Source organism: Myotis nattereri (genome assembly GCF_964212035.1).
Source record: "Myotis nattereri genome assembly, chromosome: X".
NCBI lineage: Eukaryota > Metazoa > Chordata > Mammalia > Chiroptera > Vespertilionidae > Myotis > Myotis nattereri.
Genome location: NC_138078.1, coordinates 109,289,858 through 109,309,873, shown reverse-complemented (window position 1 = coordinate 109,309,873; position 20,016 = coordinate 109,289,858). Strand labels below are relative to the sequence as shown.

At 45.6% G+C, this 20,016-nt stretch overlaps 1 protein-coding gene across 1 annotated transcript; it reads right to left on the bottom strand.

The window, feature by feature from the left end:
* Positions 1–14,711: 14,711 nt before the first annotated feature.
* Positions 14,712–20,016, bottom strand: CT47C1 (cancer/testis antigen family 47 member C1; the record flags this gene model as incomplete). The annotated part of the gene is made up of 3 exons (XM_081081010.1): positions 14,712–16,325; positions 18,088–18,208; positions 19,218–20,016. The coding sequence occupies 3 exons, from the start codon at positions 20,014–20,016 to the stop codon at positions 16,313–16,315; spliced, it is 933 nt and encodes a 310-aa protein (XP_080937136.1). The 3' UTR covers positions 14,712–16,312.

Sequence of the window (20,016 nt, the reverse complement as noted above, 5' to 3'; positions counted from 1 at the left end):
CTGGTAAGTCAAGGCCCCACTGTAATTGAGGCCCAAGTGGTCCTTTGGTATCTATTTACTGTGAAGTAACAGTGCTGAGTACTTGGAAAAATCCCTGCTGACTGACTGATGGACTGGATTGCTGCGGCATAAACCAGATCTAGAGTATGAAAGGGAGGATGCTGGAGTGCAGAGGTGGAAGGCAGGCAGGAAAACCCTGGGTGCCCAACTGGAAAAGGGAGGCTGGAGAGTAGATAAGGCTGGCGGCTATCTGTGCAATGAAGGAAGCACTAACATGCAGCCTGGAGGCCTGGGCTTAAATGTCAGCTCTGCCATTCTTGGAACAATTCATTATTCTCTGAGTATGTTAGTTTCCTCATCTATAAAATGGAGATAAATCACAATAGTATCAATCTCATTTGATTGTCATGAAGATCAAATTAAATCATGTATATGAAAGCACTGTGAAATCTCTCATGGTATATAGAAATATGAGGTTTGTATTTACTTATTTCCTTTATGTGAATATCCCTGGCATCTAGGATAGTGTCTGGTACATAGCAAGTACTCAATTCATTCATTGAATGAATGAATGAATGAATGAATGAATAAAATGTGTACTAGATTTTGAGTATTGACTTTTAGAATACTAGGTGTGTGTGTTAAGCAAAACTATGAGACAGGCAAAAGTAACTTGTACCTTTCCACCTGGAGCCCTGTCCCTTGTCCCTTGACAGAGAGGTGCCCTGTAGGTTTAAATATCCAACATCTTCATGCTACCATTTTCCCTTACCTGGCCCATTTGGCACCAATCATGACAAGAAGGATGGCTGCCGTTCATTAAGGGCTTATATTCTCAGCACTTGGCTTTACATGTACACCCTCACCTTGATCTTCTAATATTTAATGGCTTTTTTTTTCTCAGAACAAAGTACACATTGATGGCTCTGAAGCTTAAGTTTTCTCACCTAGGCTGTAAGGCAAATCCTGCTGCAGAAACTGGCATGGCTCCTGTTAGAATTTCTGTCCCCAGGACTCTTGTAGCCTGACACAAACCCAAGCTTGACATTTGTGGCAAAGGGCCCAACTTCCATAGCTGTGCCATTAGGCATGGTTGTGATTGATGGGGGCAGGAGCACTGGCAGAGGAGAACTTGGGGTCTGGTTCCTAAGGAAGTCCAAAACATTCTGAGAGGTCAGCTAATGACTCCTACCGTTGATTGATTCCAAACTGCACCAAGGCACTAAGGCTCTTCTATTTGTTTCACAATTACATCGCTGGGACACAGCAGCTGTCATTCAAATCTGGGTAATCTCTTTCCAACACTCTGTGACATTTAAGGAAGCAGATGGAACAACTTGTCAACTGCTTGTCCGAAGCTGCTCACCTGGGCCCACAAATCCTTCCCCTCAGCCAACAGATTTTTCATAAAGGAGTGCTAATCTCTCTGGCTTACTGCCCTTTGCATCCTTACAACCTTAGGCTGCAGCCAATTGCTAGGTTTAGAACCTTATGGTAGGCTTTCTCATACCACCCACCCCATTCTTCCATTGTAATTCTATCAAAGGAAGAATAGAATTATTTGTGTGTAATTTGATGACATTTGGTCTTCCCTAAGTGCCCCCAATTTCCACAAAAACAGATGGCACAAAGCAGATGCTCAATCAATATTTATTGAGGAAGGAAGGAAGGAAGGAAGGAAGGAAGGAAGGAAGGAAGGAAGGAAGGAAGGAAGGAAGGAAAGAAGGAAGGAAGGAAAGTAGGAAGGGAGGGAAGGAGGGAGGGAAGGAAGGAGGAGGGAGGGAGGGAAGAAAGAAGGAAGGAAGGAAGGAAGGGAGGGAGGAAGGAAGGAAAGAGAAAAATAGAATAAAAATGTGGTAATTGTTCTCAAGCCTTTGGGGAACTGTCTTATGAAAGAGGGAGGATTTTTAAATTTAACTTTTTATTTTGAAATAATTTCAGTTACAGAATAGTTGCAAAAATACTACAAAGAAAGAAAAAAAGAGAATACTACAAAGAATTTTCATATACCATCTATCCAGATCCCACCAATTTTAAATATTTTGGCATTTGTCTTATCACTCTTTCTGTCACTACTTATATATTAATGTTCTCTTTTCCCTGAATTATTTGAAAGTATGTTGCATACATCATGGCACTTTTCTCCTTAATATTCACAGCATAATTTCCCAGGACAAGGACATTCTCATGGATAACCACAGTACAGTTGTAAAATTCAGTAAGTCTGACAGTGATACACTAGTGCAGCCTATAGTCCTTATTCCAATTTTGCCAATTGTGAGGGAAATATTTTGGTTCTGTTTGGTTCCTCAGGGCAGAAGGAAGATTAACAGGTGAACATATGAGGAATATGATTTTGGACTATGCAATCTAAAGATTGACCTGAAAATTAGAATTATCTACCAATAAATGAAATTACCTTTCTTCAAAAATAGGAAACTCCCTGTTTCTGGAGGCATTTGGGTAGAGACTAGATTACCTGTTAGGAATGAAGGAAGAGGAGGTCCCTTGTGAACATGAACTATATAATAAGCTTCTCTCTTTGTGTACTTCTGCAAACCAGGTAACTCACATGCAGTGTACTGGGCTTGATTCTTTTTATCACTTACCATTTCTAGTATAAGGGTTGGCCTTTTGTGTAGTTGGAGTAACCAGCCTTTCCCATGGCACTGAAGATGCTCCATTAGCCTGTATTTACCCTGACATGTTTTATAATCAGGTCAGCCCTGAAATAATAATACTAACATATATTGCCCTAGCCGGTTTGGCTCAGTGGATAGAGCATCGGCCTGTGGACTGAAAGGTCCCGGGTTCGATTCTGGTCAAGGGCACATGCCTGGGTTGCAGGTTTGATCCCCAGTGGGGGCCGTGCGGGAGGCAGCCGATCAATGATTCTTTCTCATCATTGATGTTTCTATCTCTCTATCCCTCTCCATTCCTCTCTGAAATAAATAAAATATATTTTTTAAAAAAAAAAATACTAACATATATTATGTGCTTATTATGGATCAGGAACTGGTTTAAGTGCTTTGCAAGTGTTAACTCATTATGTCTCCAAAAACCTCAGGATATAGCTGTTATTAACTCTATTTTATCAATGAAGAATCTGAAGTTCAGGTAGATTTTGATATGTTGGTTTGGTTCAGGTTCAAGTTGTTAAGATATTTAAGACATTATGTTCCAGTTGAAATGAATGTATATGGAGATTTATAAAATTGGTTCAATTCTCAGAAAGAAAAAGAAAAATGAAAAAGAAACCAAAACACAGTATTTCAAGACTTCAAGAAAACAAGTATTTCCTTATCTATTGATTGATATCTATTCCTTTCCAAAAGGGGCAGTCTAATTTGGGGTTATTTCTTTTTTGGTTTTTCATTTCTACGTGTCCTGACTTTTTGTTGTTGTTATTATAATTATTATTTTTATTTAACACACACACTTTTCACTTTAATGGACATGCCAACTCAGGATTAAGGATTCACCTGGCTCTGGCCAGATAGCTCAGTTGGTTAGAGCATTGTGCTAATACGCCAAGATTGAAAGCATAAATAAGTGAACAACAAATCGATGCTTCTCTCTCTCCCTCCTTCTAAAAAAAATCAATACATTTTTTAAAGGTTTTTTAAAAACAAGGATTCTCCTACAGACTGTCTGTGTAAACTGTTGAATTTCTCTACTGCACTATCATCCTAAAAGACAGAGAAACCTGAAGGGTGGCTCCTTCTTTTCCTGTGGATTACATGCTTTTTTTCAGAGCAGTTCATTCCTAGCAAATTCCTACGAACCCTTCAAATTTCAACTTAAATGGCACATTCTCAGAAAAGTTTTTGCTACCCTTCAAGACTAGGTCAGATTCCCCTGTTAACCTATTCTCACTGTGTCATACATAACCTTTACTTCATAGCAATTATCACAGTCCATATGATTGTTTTTGTCTTTACAGTTGGACTGTAACACAATTTTTGAGGGATCCCACCTGTTTTTGTTCCCCAATGTATCCTCAGTACTTAGCACACTCAAGAAATGTTTGTTGAGTGACTGAGCAAAAGTATGAAGATTCAGTACCACTCCAGAAAAGGGGGTTGACCAAGAAAACAATGAGTAAGCGGTGCCTCCAGAGGCAAAATATAAGATATTCTGGTTTCAAAAGTCAGAGCCAGCCAGTGAAGTCAAAACCAGGGGTTTGGTGCATCCAGCAGGGAGTTGTGCTCCAGGTCAGACCCCTGCTCTGTAGCTGAAGGGCAGTAGGAGCAGCATGAAAGATCTCAATTCAGTGTTACCATGCATAGCTGACGGGAATTAGTCTGGCGTTAAGGTTTAAATCCTTCTAGAAAGAAAGGGTACTACAGAACACATGCCTCCACGGTTTTCTTCACTGGGGACAGAAAAATAGAGCTAGGCTAAAAAGAGTTCAAGGGAAAATTATAAAAAGGCTTTTCAGAGAAGGGGTTTTGCTGGCTCCAGAATGATGTCCTCTCTCAGCGGTTCTCAACCTGTGGATCGCGAACAATGAAAATACATCCTGCATATCAGATATTTACATTATGATTCATAACAGTAGCAAAATTACAGTTATGAAGTAGCAACGAAAATAATTTTATGGTTGGGGGTCACCACAACATGAGGAACTGTATTAAAGGGTCGCGGCGTTAGGAAGGTTGAGAACCACTGCAAGTGGATTTCACAATGCTGCCATTTCATTTTTACATGCAACCCCTAGGTGGCAGCAGTGTGTTACTCTTGAACTGCAAGTTCCTAATAAGTGCTTTGCATTGACAATGTCTTGCTTGCCCTCCCATGACTACCCCATAGCAGGCTTGGATTTGGGTTTTCTTCACTCTGTTCTGAGAAGGCTTTGTAATGTGTCTTCTTCTGGGAGTGATCCCATATGTCTTTCTTGGTAGCTGGTTCCCATGACCCTGACTCTTGTAGTTGCTCTCCTCTCATTGGGAGTACCTCCCAACCCTGTTGGAAACCATGACCCAACAGTCCCCTCCAACAATCCATAGTCAACATGTCCAAAACAGAATTCATATTTCTCATATACCTCATCTTCACCCCCTCCCTCAATCCTTTGCTTCTCAACATCATCTTGAAGGCATCTCTAAAATATTCCAGACCTACACCCTTCTCTCCAATTTGTCTGTTACAGCAGATCCTCACCAGTTCCTGACAAAGCTCCTAACTCATCTGCTTATCTCCATCATCTTTCTCCCACAATCCACCCTGCCACCACAATCTATGCTTTTACTCAAACTCCTCCAACGATAAGAATGTCCCCTTTTGTTAATCTAGTGAGATTGTATTTAACACTTCAAGGTGCAGATTAACTAGCACCTTCAAGAAATTTTTATGGGTCTCCTCCCCACCTTGACACCCCCATCATTCTTTCTACTGCCTGTCTACAGCACTTTATTTGAACCTCCTTTTACAAATATATTTTTTAAAATATATTTTTATTGATTTCAGAGAGGAAGAGAGAGAGTGATCAAAACATCAATGAGGGAGAATCATTGATCGGCTGCCTCCTGCATGCCCCCTACTGGGGATCGAACCCGCAACCCAGGCGTGTGCCCTTGACCAGAATCAAACCCAGGACCCTTCAGTCCGCAGGCTGACGCTCTATCCACTGAGCCAAACCAGCTAGAGCACAGCTCTAATTTTTAACATTCTGCCTTGCAGATTATTATTTGTATGCATGAATATCTCCCTCCATTCCTTAGCCCAGGATGGCAATATGTGGAACAAATGCTTCAAGTCATCCCCCAACAAGCAACCAATAAAAGACATGACTAATAAATCTTAGCTGTCTTCCTACTGAACACAAAACTCAATCTCAAGATCATTCTCGAAACAGTACTCTAGGCAGACCTAATCCACAAGATGAAACAAATTTTTCATCCCTGCCTTTCACTATAAGAAACAATAAGATAGAAAACATGTCCTAGTCTTCTTTGAATCCATCACAGCATCTTGCACATAATCTATACTCGTTTAAAGGCTTCTTGAATGAATAAATTAAAAAGTAAAGAAGAATAAATCAGACCCTCCAGCAGGAATGCTGCTACTGGCTCCAGTATATCCACTACATCTGGTTGGTGATACTCACATGGCGTATATCAATATTTCCCAATGATATTGAAGACAGCAACTTACCGAAAGCTGCATGACTAAGTATACGCTCAGCAGGTTTAAAGAGCACATGTCTAACCACCCACCATTTTTCTCAACCTAACATTCAATCATAAGCCTGCTTTTCCATCCTGCTTTCCAATTTTCAGTGCATTAAAAATATCATAAAGGAGTTGCACCATTTTGGTCTTAATTAACCTATGCTGAAGTGCTCTTTCAATATCACATTTCCAATGTACTAATGTTGGTCCTTATCCTAAGGTGAAATGATATAACACAAATATGCTTTGTACTGCCATTTGCAAAAACATTCCTAGGTATATCAAAAGTTGTCATTTGATTGTGTATGTGTATGTGCATGTGTGCATGCAGTTTTTTTTTCCCTTAGGCAAACTATGTGCTGGTTGTGTAACAATTTTCAAGTTTCAAGGCTAAACTTGACTTTTTTCTTCTTTCACAACTGTCTTACTGTTCTTATAAAGAATTTCCAGAGTCCAGTGAAATACTAAACTAATGTTTAGACACAGCAATCTAGAAAAGGAAAAAAAGCTACTTTGTGGTGACAGGGCCATATTCATTACTAGAGGCCAACGTAGCATGGTTTTGAGGGCCAAACAATTGTATGCTCCCAAATCCTTACCCTTTTATATCACAAAGTATCAGTATCAAAAAACCTATCATGAGCCTCATTAGGGCCTGATTCAAAAAAGTTATACAACAAAAACATTTATGAGACAATTTTGGAAATATGAACACTGGATATTTTATAATATTAAGCAACTAGAGGCCCAGTACACAAAAATTTGTGCACTCCGGGGGGAAGCGGGAGTCCCCGCAGCCTGGCCTGTGCCCTCTCGCAGTCTGGGACCCCTCGGGAGATAACGACCTGCTGGCTTAGGCCTGCTCCCCGGGTGGAAGAGGGCAGGCCCAATCCTTAGGTGCAGCCCCTGGTCCTGCTCAGAGCAGGGCCAATTGGGGAGTTGGGGCACCGCCCCCTGTCATGCACAGAGCAGGGCGGATCAGGAGGTTGCGATGCCACCCTCAGTCACACTCAGGGTAGGGACGATTGGGGGGTTGGGGCACCGCCCCCTGTCACACTCAAGGCAGGGTCGATGGGGAGGTTGCGGCGCGACCCCTTGTCACACACAGAGCAGGGCCAATTGGGGGGTTGGGGCGCTGCCCCCTGTCACTCACAGAGCAGGGTCAATCAGGGGGTTGGGGCACTGCCCCCTGTCACTCACAGAGCAGGGCCAATCAGGGGGTTGGGGCACTGCCCCCTGTCACTCACAGAGCAGGGCCCATCAGGGGGGTTGGGGCTCCTTAACCTCTCACGCACAGAGCAGGGTCAATCAGGGGGTTTGGGGAGCTCCCCCCTGTCAAGCACAGAGAAGGGCCCATCAGGGAGTTGAGGAGCTCACCCTTGTCACTCACAGAGTAGGGCCTATAGGGGAGTTGGGGCACCGCTCCCTGTCACACACAGAGCAGGGAGGATCAGGGGGTTGGGGCACCGCCCTGTATCACCCACAGAGCAGGACCAATCAGGGGGTTGGGGCAATGCCACTGTCACACTCAGAGCAGGGCCGATGGGGAGGTTATGGCTCTACCCCATCACACACGGAGCAGGGCCCGTGGGGGGGGGGGGATTGGGGCGCCGCCCTCTATCACCCACAGAGCAGGGCCGATCAGGGGGTTGGGGTGCCGCACCCTGTCACACACAGAGCAGGGCCGATCAGGGGGTTGGGGCACCGCCCCCTGTCACACACAGAGCCGCAGGCCGATCAGGTGGTTTGGGCGCTGCCCCCTGTCACACTGGGGCACTCCAACCCCCTGATCGGCCCTGCTCTGTGGGTGATAGAGGGCGGCGCCCCAACCCCCCCCCCCCCCGGTGCCGGGAGGCCTCTCGGTTCTGCTGATCCCGGTGCTGGGAGGCCTCGCGGCTCCACTGATCCTGGTGCTTGGAGGCATATTACCCTTTTACTATATAGGATAGAGGCCTGGTGCATGGGTGGGGGCCGGCTGGTTTGCCCTGAAGGGTGTCCTGGATCAGGGTGGGGTCCCCACTGGGGTGCCTGGCCAGCCTGGGTGAGGGGATGATGGCTGTTTGCAGCTGGTCACACACCCTTCAGGGTGGGGGTCCCCACTGGGGTGCCTGGCCAGTCTAGGTGAGGGGCTGAGGGCTGTTTTCAGGCTGGCGGGTGACAGAAGCTCCCAACCGCTACTTTTTTTCTTTTTTTTTTATTCTGGGCCAGCTTTAGCTCTGGCTCCAGCTCTGAGGCCTCTGCTGCTGAAAGCAGGTATCTCGCTTATTTGGGTTCTATAATCGAAACAATGTATAACTCCAGCTCTGAGATCCCAGCTCGCTGAAAGCAGGTTTCTGGGTTTATTTTTAGCTTCTATATTTGTAACTATGTTTCAAACTGCAAGCTCAGAGGCTGGCAAGGCAGGCGGGGAATGTTGGTTTCCTCCATCACTGAAGCAAGCAAGCTTCATGTTAGTTTCAAGCTGCCTGGCTGCCGTCCCCATCTTGGCTGGCAGTTAATTTGCATATTGCCCTGATTAGCCAATGGGAAGGGTAGCGGTCGTATGCTAATTACCATGTTTCTCTTTTATTAGATAGGATTACTGTGAATTTTTTAAAGAGTATTATGCTAAGAGAAACAAGCCAGTCAGAGAAAGGCAAGCATCACATGATCTCACTCATATGTGGAATTTATTGAACAACATAAACTGATGAACAAAATAGACCCAGAGACATAGAAGCATGGAAGACTGTCAAATTTCAGAGGGAAGGCAGGGGAGGGTGGATGGGTGGGGAGATCAACCAAAGAACTTGTATGCATATATGTATAACCCATGGACACAGAAAATAGGGTGGTGAAGGCCTGGGGCGGGGGGGGGGGGTGTGTGGAGGAGAGTGGCGGGCTAGAAGAGGACAATGGGGGGGGGGAGGGGACATATGTAATACTTTCAACAATAAATATTAAAAATAAAATAAATAAAAGACAATAAACATTTTTCTAATCCTCAGACAAGGATATTTTTCCATTGATTTTTAGAGAAAATGGAACGGAAGGGGACAGAGAGAGAAACATTGATATGAGAGAGATACATCAATTGGTTGCCTCTCACACATGTCCCAACCAAGTGTGAGGATTGAGTCTACAACCAAGGTATGAGATATGTGCCCTTGACCGGGAATCGAACCTGGGACCCAGTGGCTATCCACTGAGCCAAACTGGGTAGGGCAAGATTTTTTTTTAAGTTTGATAAGGTATTGCAATTATCCTATCTAATAATAGACAAACATGGTAATTAACCGTAACTTCGCTACCCTTCCCATTGGCTAATCAGGGTGATATGTAAATTAACTGACAACAAAGATGGCGGCTAATTTGCATACATAGGCATGGCTGCACCATGGGCACCTGGTGCAGCCCCAGGGTGCAGACGTGCCTGCAGCCCTCTGATCTGCGATGCGAAGGGAGAACAGGGCCACAGGCATGGCAGCACCATGGGCACCTGGTGCAGCGGCAGGGTGCAGCCATGCCAGCAGCCCCCTGATCTGCAATCGCTAAGGGAGGGCTGGGGGCGCAGGCATGGCAGCACCCCAGGCACCCCAGCACCTGACATGCAAAGGTCAGGGATGAAATGACTTTTCCCAACCACATCTGCAAATATCCTGGGCAAGGCATCACTAAAGAGTTCACAACAACTGTCTTACTTGGCAAGGAAGAAAACCGTTGGCAACGGAAACAATCCCTTACATTAAAGTTAAGGTCCCTCTGAGTAAAAAAGAGTATTTCCAATGTAAAGGAGGGAGCATGAAAAAATAATAGGTTCTCATGACTTCCACTGAAGATTGAGCATATGACAGAGTCAAAACAAACATACAAATTAAAACAGACAGTGGACGGACTTTCAAATGACCCAAATCAGCTGTCACTGTTTGTCCCAATAGCAGCAATGCTTATGTGAGAATATAGTTTAACAAACATACAAAACAAGTCACATGATAAGAGAGGTTCGGCTTCTAAAGTAAATTGAATATGTTCTTTAAAAATTCTCATGTCCTCCCCTCTGACTATAATTCTTAATTTTCCAATCAGAAAATTACCCCAGGTGATCCAGTAACATGTAGAACTTCAGTAATCTAACTTACTTAAAAAAAAAAACAAATATCCCAACAATTTTTAAAATATTTAAATTGATATGTTAGGGTTAAAATTATAGAAGATATTTAGATCCAAATATATTTTCTGAGTAGAAAATATTTCAGTTTTTGATTTAAAAAAATAAACATAAAAAATATATAAGTGACACATTTTCCCAAGGAGCTCTGAATTAGTACCTTTCCCTCTAACTTTCTTCAAATTAAGAGAATCTATGGAGTTCCCTATACTGCACAAGTATTAATGAAAGAAAATAAGACTTTCTAAGGGCATCAAATACATGTTTTGTTATTTACAAACATATATACTCCTCTCTCTCTCTCTCAAATATATTCTTATTGATTCAGAGAGGAAGGGAGAGGGAGAGAGATAGAAGCATCAGGGATGATCCCTGGCTGATTTGGCTCAGTGGATGGAGCATCGGCCTGCGGACTGAAGGGTCCCAGGTTCGATTCCGGTCAAGGGCATGTACCTGGGTTGCGGGCACATCCCCAGTAGGAGGAGTGCAGGAGGCAGCTGATCGATGTTTCTCTCTCATCAATGTTTCTAACTCTCTGTCCCTCTCCCTTCCTCTCTGAAAAAAAAAAACAATAAAATGTATTTTTTTTAAAAAAGAAAGAAACATCAATGATGAGAGAGAATCACTGATCGGCTGCCTCCTACACGCCCCGTACTGGGGATCAAGCCCACAACCCGGGCATGTGGCCTGACCTGGAATCAAACTGTGACTTCCTGGTTCATAGGTCGATGCTAAACCACTGAGTCACACCCACCGGGCTCAATTCTAATTTATAAATTCATTCCAAGGACATATACAACTTGAAAAGCTTTGGAAATAGTTTCAAAAAAACTAGCTTTTAAGTAACAAGAAAACGGTTATAGAAGAAAGTTTAAATTAAAAGAAAAAATTGTTTTTATTTATTCAGGAGTGGGAACATCCTCCATGAAAATGTGTGCCTTGACTGTGGATGGCTGGGTGGCCTTATCACACCTTAGGAATTCAAATGCTTTTTACAATGACAAGAAAGAGAGTTTCATCTCATTTCTCTCCCAGGGTAGATGTCTGTCAATAGAAGGTGGACATCAATAAAAGGAGGGGCTTGCACAATCAATCCAGAAAGTCAGCAATCTATGGATAATCCAGAACCGAGTATTTATCTCCTCTGCCACACACCCTCCCTCCCAGCCAGTGAGCAAGATAATTACTCTCAAGTCAAGCTAAGTGCCCCCCAGTCACAGTGGCCCAATGCTGACATACAAAGCATACAAATACTTCTCACTCTGGCATAAAAGTGACAACTTTATTGGAAGAAAAGCAGATACTGTAAATTTCCCAAAGTCTTCCTGAGACATTTTTTAAAGTAATTTTTACTTCTTTAGAAAAAGTGCCATGGGAAACCATCTGTAATAAAATGCCCATTCTATAAAATAATTCATCTATACTAATAAAAGGGTAATATGCTAATGAGACTGGGAGGCCTTCCAGATGTTCTTCTGGACAAAGCCATGGTGGCGGGGCCAAGGTAGAGGGGATTAGAGGCCAAGAGGGGAGGGTAGCTGTGGGTGATCAGGCTGTTGGGGTGCAGGGCCATTGGGGGTAAGCAGACCAGCAGGGGGGCCGGTTGGGGACAAGCAGGCCATCAGTGGGGGTCAGTTGGAGCTGAACAGGACAGCGGGTGGGGGGCAGTTTGGAGTGAGCAGGCCAGCAGGGGGACAGTTGGGGATGAGCAGACCAATGGGGAGGGAAGGTAGGGGCAAGCAGGCCAGCAGGGGGGGAGGCAGTTTGGGGTGATCAGGCTGGTGGGGGGGCATTTGGGGTCAAGCAGGCCAGGAGCGGGTGGGGGGCAGTTGGGAGCGAGCAGACCGGCAGGCAGAGTGGTTAGAGGCAATCAGGCAGGCAGGCAGGCAGGCAGGTGAGTGGTTAGGAGCCAGCAGTCCTGGATTGCAAGAGGGATGTCCAACTGCCGGTTTAGGCCCGATCCCTGTAAACTGGCAGTAGGACATCCTTCGAGGGGTCCCAAATTGGAGAGGGTGCAGGCCAGGCTGAGGAACACACCCTCCCCCGTGAACGAATTTGGTGCACCAGGCCACTAGTCTATATATATAAAAGCTTAATATGCAAATTGTGCCCCTGGGAGTTCAACTGGGAGACAGGGAGTTCAATTGCTTGCTATGACATGCGCTGACCACCAGGGGGTGGTGCAGAACAAAGGAAGGCCCCGACCAGTAGTCAGAAGGTCCTGATCAGCCCTGATCGCCAGCCAGGCCTAGAGACCCTACCCGTGCACGAACTTCATGCACCGGACATCTAGTATCCTATCTAATAAAGTGGTAATATGCTAATTGACCCTCATGCTGTCGCAAAGATGGCAAGAGCCAATAAGGAGAGAATATGCTAATTGACTGCCCTGCCTGCAAAGATGGCAGTGCCCACAGCCAATAAGGTGGGAATATGCTAATTGATGTCATGCCCTCAAAGATGGCGGCGCCCACAGCCACAAGATGGTGGTGCCCAGTCCCCTCAGTCCCGCCAGGGCGTCAGGCGTGCGGCAAAGCAAGGCCTGGCCACTCTGCACATCTGCCTCTAGAGCCTCCCAGTTCCCTCAGCCCCCCAGCCACCCAGGGCCAGCCTGAGGCACAGACAAACCTCGGATGGTGGCTGCCTGGCCGCCCGAGGCTCAGGTAACCAGGGTCTGCTGAGGCTTGCCCTGCCGGCAGTGGCAGCAGCAGAGGTGCGATGAGGTGTTGCATTCCCCTGATCACCAGGTCACCTCCTGCCCCTGAGGGCTCCCGAACTCTGAGAGGGGGCAGGCTGGGCCCCCCTCCAGTGCATGAATTTTCATGCACCGGGCCTCTAGTTTTTTTAATAAAAGGGGGTCCTTAGTTTTTACAAATGTTTATTGAAGTATTTACAGATAAAATGATATCTGGGATTTGCTTCAAAATCGTTCATTGGGAGATAAAGAATGGGTGGAGATATAAATGAAACAAGATTGAACATACTGATAATTGTTGAAGCTGGATGATGGGTATGTGGTCAGTCATTCACCGTAACAGTCTCTCTACTTTTATGTTTGAACTTTTCCATAATAAAGATTTTCCAAAATCCATCATGAAATTGGTAGCATGGTTTGGGGGAGGCTCCTTATAATATGAACCTTATCCAATGGTGTAGGTAGAGCTGCCCCCCTTCCCAATCACCTAGACCAGACCCATCCCCAGGTCTGGGCATATACTACCACCCCCTAGGCCTGGGAGCACAAATCCCAGCAATGTAGTCAGCCCTTCCAAGGACAGCTCCAGGAGAAGTACACAGGCCCTGGCAGCAGACTTGGGAGGTAAAGGGGTGCCAGGTACCTGAAACATGGGCTAGCAGGGGCACACCCCTTGTTCCAGGGGCTGGGCTCCTGGCTCTGTAGGGAGGGGCATGGTTGGAAGAGGACAAAAGTGGGGACTCTAAAGCACGGAGCTCAGGACAGAAATGCCTCTTGCCTGGGTCTAAGAGCAAGACTATACTATCAGCTCACTAGTATACAATGTAAGCACTGACAAATCAAAAACAATTTGAAGGTGCTCAAAGCACACTATATGGAAAAAATGTCTACTGGCCTGCCCTTTCATTTTAGGTAATGATGACAAGGGGCCTGTGCCTCACTGTTTCACCATGTGGTTCCAGCCATAAGGAATACATAATACATTTTAAAACATCGACACACACAAAAAGTAATTGTGGGCATGTGAAGTTTGCTTTGCTTTAACAGAAGAATGGATAAACAAATTGAGGTACATGCATACAATAGAATATTATTAAGCTGTAAAAAGGAATGAAGTACAAATATATGCTACAATGTGGATGACTCTTGAAAACATTATGCTAAGTGAAAGAAACCAGACACAAAAGGTCGGCTATATGATTTTATTTATATAATATGTCCAATAATAGGTAAATTCATGGAGGTGGAAAACAGATTGATGGTTGTCAGAGGCTGGGGGGATGGGGAGATGGGGAGATGGAGAATGACTAGTGGGAACAGGGTTTTGGAGTGATGAAAATATTTTGGAACTAAAGAGTTGATGGATGCACAAAATTGTGATTGTCACTGAATTGCTCACTTTTAAATGGTTAGTTTTATGTAAATTTCACCTCAATTAAAGAATGACAATATAAGTTAGAATATGAGATGTGCTACCATAGAATATAAGAGAAGGTATCAGTGCAATCAAGAAAGCGCTTAGGAAACCTTAACTAAATGCAAAAATGAGGCTGTCTAGTTTCAACTGCAAGAGCCCTGCCCTGCCCCTTCTCTGATGCTTTGGTCAAATAGGACTCCACCTTTTCCCCCTTTAGACAGAGTCCACAGATTAAACACATTCTCTTCCTTTCCTCTTTTTATTTTTCTCATTTTTATTAGGAAATACCTCAGACTTACACAAAGATATAGGGAATAATACTATCAACACCTATGTATGTACCGCCAAGCTTTAGATATGTAACATTACATTTCTTAAGTTGAAGCCCACTGTTGAAGCCTCTTCAGCAAGATCCCCTTCCCTTTCTTTCTCCAAGACATAACCATCATCCTAAATGAAGTGTTTTATCTTTCCCACACATGCTGTTGCACTTGCCACATTGGTACACAGCTCCCATGAGCATGCTTTTTACTCCTGATACTTGTATCCACAATCAATGTATGGTGATCAGTTTGCATGGTTTTAGATTTCATGTACATGGTATTATGTTTGTATCCTTCTGGAACCAGCTTTCCCCCCTTATGCATTTTTCTGCTGCCATCACCCACTCTCAGCCCCCCTACCTCTCAGCCCCCGTGAGTTCTGGTCTCCGCAGTCCAGCCCTTGCCATCCTGTTCAGTTTACCTGCAACAGTTCCAAGCCAGTGAGTTAAGGCAGGTCCTACCTTGGGTGAGTCTCAGCCTCTTCCCCTGTGGCTTTAATAGTGCTTCTCATACCTTTAAACTAGTACAGGGGTCCTCAAACTACAGCCCGTGGGCCACATGCAAATACAAATATTGTATTTGTTCCCGTTTTGTTTTTTTACTTCAAAATAAGATATGTGCGGTGTGCATAGGAATTTGTTCATAGTTTTTTTTTTTTTAACTATAGTCCGGCCCTCCAACGGTCTGAGGGACAGTGAACTGGCCCCCTGAACTAGTGCTTCTCAAGCCTGCACTGCATCAGAATCCCCTGCAGAGCCTGCTAAACACAGGCTGCTGGGCTACCCTTAGAGTTTCTGATTGAGTAGGTCTTGGGTGGAGCCCCAGAATTCCTGGGTGATGCTCATGATGCTGTTTTGGGGATCGAACTATGAGAACCACTCTTCCAAATCAATGTCTGGGCCCAGGCTCAGCAGCACCATCTGGCCTCCAGGCATGCTGGGCCACCTATGAGGTTTCCTTCGAAACTGTTCTAGAGCCCCTCTGTCTAGCAGACATATAATGCAAGTCACGTGTAATTTTAACTTTTCTAGTAGCTGCGTCAAAAAAGAAACTGGCAAAATTCATTTTAATAGTATATTTTAATTCAATATGTTATCATTTAAACAGGTAATCAGTATACAGTTTATTAGTGAGAGCGGTGACACCTTTTATAGTGAAGCACATCTCAAATCAGACAGAGCAGCTCTAAAGGCTTGACATCAAAAATTGTTTCCAACTCGACCTTTTAATTTATTTTGGACTGCCATAAAATAATTTAAAGCAGGCGTACAAAATGGTGGAAAGTAATACCTTTCAAAACAAAGAGGTAAGAGATATGAGTTGGGATTATTTATTTAACTGAACTCTGCCTGCATTTCAGTTTATTAATTGAAACAAACTTATTTTAATTAAAACAAATGCTGTCAAATATAGCTATAAGAAATAAAAGATGTCATTGGATAGCACTTTTTGGGTGATGAAGTTTGAAATGATATGAGTGTTTAATACAATTAACATGGATTTATGAAAATGAAAAGCCTAAGAAGAGTGAACAAGAAATTCTTTCTTCTTTATCTTCTATTTCTCCAAACTGCAAGATGAAATGAGAGAAAAGTAACACTTACAAGGCATTAACCAGCTCCAATGACGTTCTAAATCTAAGAAAATAGCCCTGTGTGTACCTGCTGCATTTGTGCGCTATATCCCAACGAGGAGAGAACACCACGCTTCCCTCTTGTAACCTGCCTTGCAGATCATTTGATTCTGTCCAAGAGAGCTATTGTGACATTTGGTCCACACTAAAATGCCTTGATATTTGGTTCTGTCCAGAACGCCCATGCTTAGGAAACATCCTGGGTTCAAAAAGCCCATAAAGTTTATATACACTTCTGATTTATAGGATTAGTACATAAAAATATAAAGTTGTATTGGTCCAATAATTGTATTCTGGCCTCATTGCCAATAGTAACCTTTCTTGCCTCAGTAGCCTCGCTTGCAATGGCACATGGGGTTAGGTAGACAGCTCAGGGCTCCAATCTTGCAGAAAAGCGTAATTTAAATATCAAGGACCTTCTGGCATAGACCAAATGTCTCTGTGGACTTTTGGGCAGGACCACATATCTGCTAATTGTTACCTGCACCTTTGGGTATAGGATGCTTCTATAACCCATGGCTTCAATTGTGATCATGCCAACTTGTCTCCCTCTTGCCTAGCACCCCAAATGCCTTTTCTTTCCCTTGAGAGCCCACACTGGTATTTAAATAAATCTCTCCACCTTAAAAGCCTGTGCTCATTCTATAAGTGACACTCCCAGACCCTCAGTTTCCATATCACCCATGTAAGAGGCTATTATAAAACATGCAGCTATGAAAGTGCCGTAAAAGAGAGAAAGTTATTCATTTAAATATAGTCAAAGATAAGATAAACCTTGAGACTTAATTACCAATTCAGTGATTAACAATAATCATACTATGACTAAGCTTCTTTTCTTTTGACTGTCACATGAAATACAAAAATCTACAACCAAAAGTTTAGGTATTAATCATTAAATGTGGTCCTACTTGAAATTGTTATCATTTTGCTATTTGTAAGTCGTCCTTGTCTCCTAGTTCTTATAGGAGACGAATTTCTTTTTTTAAACTTTATTTTTGTTGTTGACATGATTACAGATGCCACCGTTTACCACCCCCCTTTGCCCACCTCCACCCAGTCCCTGCCCCCACTTCCCTCTGGCCATCCCCACCTGTTTGCTGTGTCTGTGGGTTAGGCATATATGTTCTTTGGCTAATCATTTCACCTTCTTTCATCTAGTCCTTTCCACCCCCCTCCTGTCTGACAGCTGTCAGTCTGTTCCATGTATCCATGCCTCTGCTTCTATTTTGTCAGTTTATTTTGTTTATTAGATTCCACATGTAAGTGAGATCATATGGTATTTGTCTTTCTCTAACTGGCTTATTTCACTTAGTATAATAATCAGACTGCATTTCTATGGCCAAGCAATGAAGGCCCAACCACACAGCCCAGCTACTTTAGCTGCTGCATCTAGTAACTGCTTTCTAAACAAATATTGGGCTTATGTACCGATTTCCTTAGTCTTTACACATAGAGGACAGAAGACCTCATGAGAACAAATGAGTAGCCATGAAGTATAGTTCAGTACATAATGTGTTTTATATTACTAGGTGTATGAGTAGTGTATTAACATTCTAAGTAGTTAAAATTGAATTTCAAAACTAATCTTAAACAACATTTTTAAAATTAATTTACTGGGAGAATTAAAAAAAAATAAAGCTGTCAGTAACAGGTAAATGCCAGGAATGGTTGGGTGATATTCAAAGCGACACACAGATACCTGGATTTGCTGGCTCTGCTCTCTGCAGGATCCACAACCATTTCAGATCCTTCCTGTTTTTGGTTCAACTCCTCGCTGTCTTCCTTACTTTCAGCACCCTCGGCCCCTTCTTTGGTTGTTTCTTTAGTGAAGAATAAGACAGACTTTGGGATCAGACATTCCCAGAAGAAAATCCCAGTTCATAATGAACGGGTCACACATAAACCCTCAGGAGAAGCAGGAGGATGGAAGTAACTAGGAGAAGACGGGCTGGGCACCTTCCTGCTCGTTGCGGCAACACCCCCGTGGCCCGCACCTTTCTGCTGCTCAATTGTTTGCACGGTGACGTTACTTCCCTTTTTGTAGTAAACCTGTGCTGCTGGTGGCTTCTGGCCTTGCGGAGAAAAAGGGATCTGAACAGCCAGGGTATTCTGTATGTTCTAGTCAGAACTGTCTTGGGGAAATAGTTTTGCCTCCGCGACAAATTCTGTGTGAAGCTCATTAGCCACTCACCCCCCCGAATCTTTCATTTTTACAAAGTCCAGGGATCAGTTCTCAAAGTGTGGGGACCAAGCCTGTAAGAATGTTGACACCTTCAGCAGCCAAGAGCCCGCACCAGGCATGCGGTTTGCTGGTGCCCTTCCTTCCGTTCCCCTCCCCCCGCTTCCTCCCGGCTCCCTCCTGAGCCCCTGCCCCTGGGAAGTCGGACCTGGGTCTGTGGGCCTGAACTGCACTGATGAGCTCCGCTGTCTTAGTGGAGGGCGGGCGGGAGAGGGCGCAGCGGAGGGAGGGAGGGCGGGAGAGAGCAAAGGACTTTTCGGGGTGGGGGGGGCGGGGGAGGCCATAATGGGGTTGGGCTTCTCCTGGGCCTGCGGTGTGTTGAGGGCCCGGCCCACCCGAGTGAGCATGACCTCCGCTGCGCCAGCTGTGCCCACCACCTGCTCACAGGCGGCCCGCCCCCGCCGTGCCCCGCCCCCGCCGTGCCCCGCCCCCGCCGTGCCCCGCCCCCGCCGTGCCCCGCCCCCGCCGTGCCCCGCCCCCGCCGTGCCCCGCCCCCGCCGTGCCCCGCCCCCGCCGTGCCCCGCCCCTCCGTCCCCCCCACCTCGCGACCGGACCGGACCTGCTCCCCTATCCCCTCCCCAGATTCTCACCCTGGGGGGCTTCGGCCTCCTGTGTGGGCTCCTCCTTCCCTTCCTCCGCCATCTCCCCAGCCGCAGACTCCTCCTCCATCTTGGCCTCGGGCTCTGGGGCCAGGAAGCCCTCTCCAGAGCCTAGGGCTCTGTCGCCAAGGCCCTGGGGCAGCACAGCTGCAGCCCCCTCCCCAGAGGCATCTGGCTCCGAGAGCACGCGGACCTGGGCCGCCTGACCTGGCAGGTGATGTCTGGGCAGAACGACACTGCGAACGGCGTTGGGGCGCAGGAGGACGTGGTCGTTGTTGGACAGATCGCGCAGCATTCCGCGCACCAGGTCCAGGAACATCATGTGGAAGCCCGCCAAGGGTAACAGGTTGGTGGGGTCCAGCAGTAGGTTGTGGGGTCGCACCACGATCTCCTCCTCCTCCTCTTCCTCCTCGTCCTCCTCGTCCTCCTCGTCCTCCTCGTCCTCTTCCTCCTCCTCCTCCTCCTTCTCCTCCTCCTCCTCCTCCTCCTTCGCGTCATCCTCTTTATCTTCCTCCTCCTCCTCCTCCTCAGCGGGGCCAATGTCAGGATCCTCTTCACGGGCACCTCCCTCGGGGTCTCCCACTGCCCCGGCCTCCTCCCTCAGGCTCTCTATGGCCGCTGAGATTTCTGCTGCCACCATGGCGGCGGCTGCGTCCCCCCCGCCCCCCTGGGGCATGGAGTTGAAGATCAGGGCATCTTGATCTCCATCTGCCCCTATCCAGGCCCCCGCCATGCCCACGGGACTCTCCCGGCCCCCTGGGGCCGGGCTCCCATCGTCACTATCGGACAT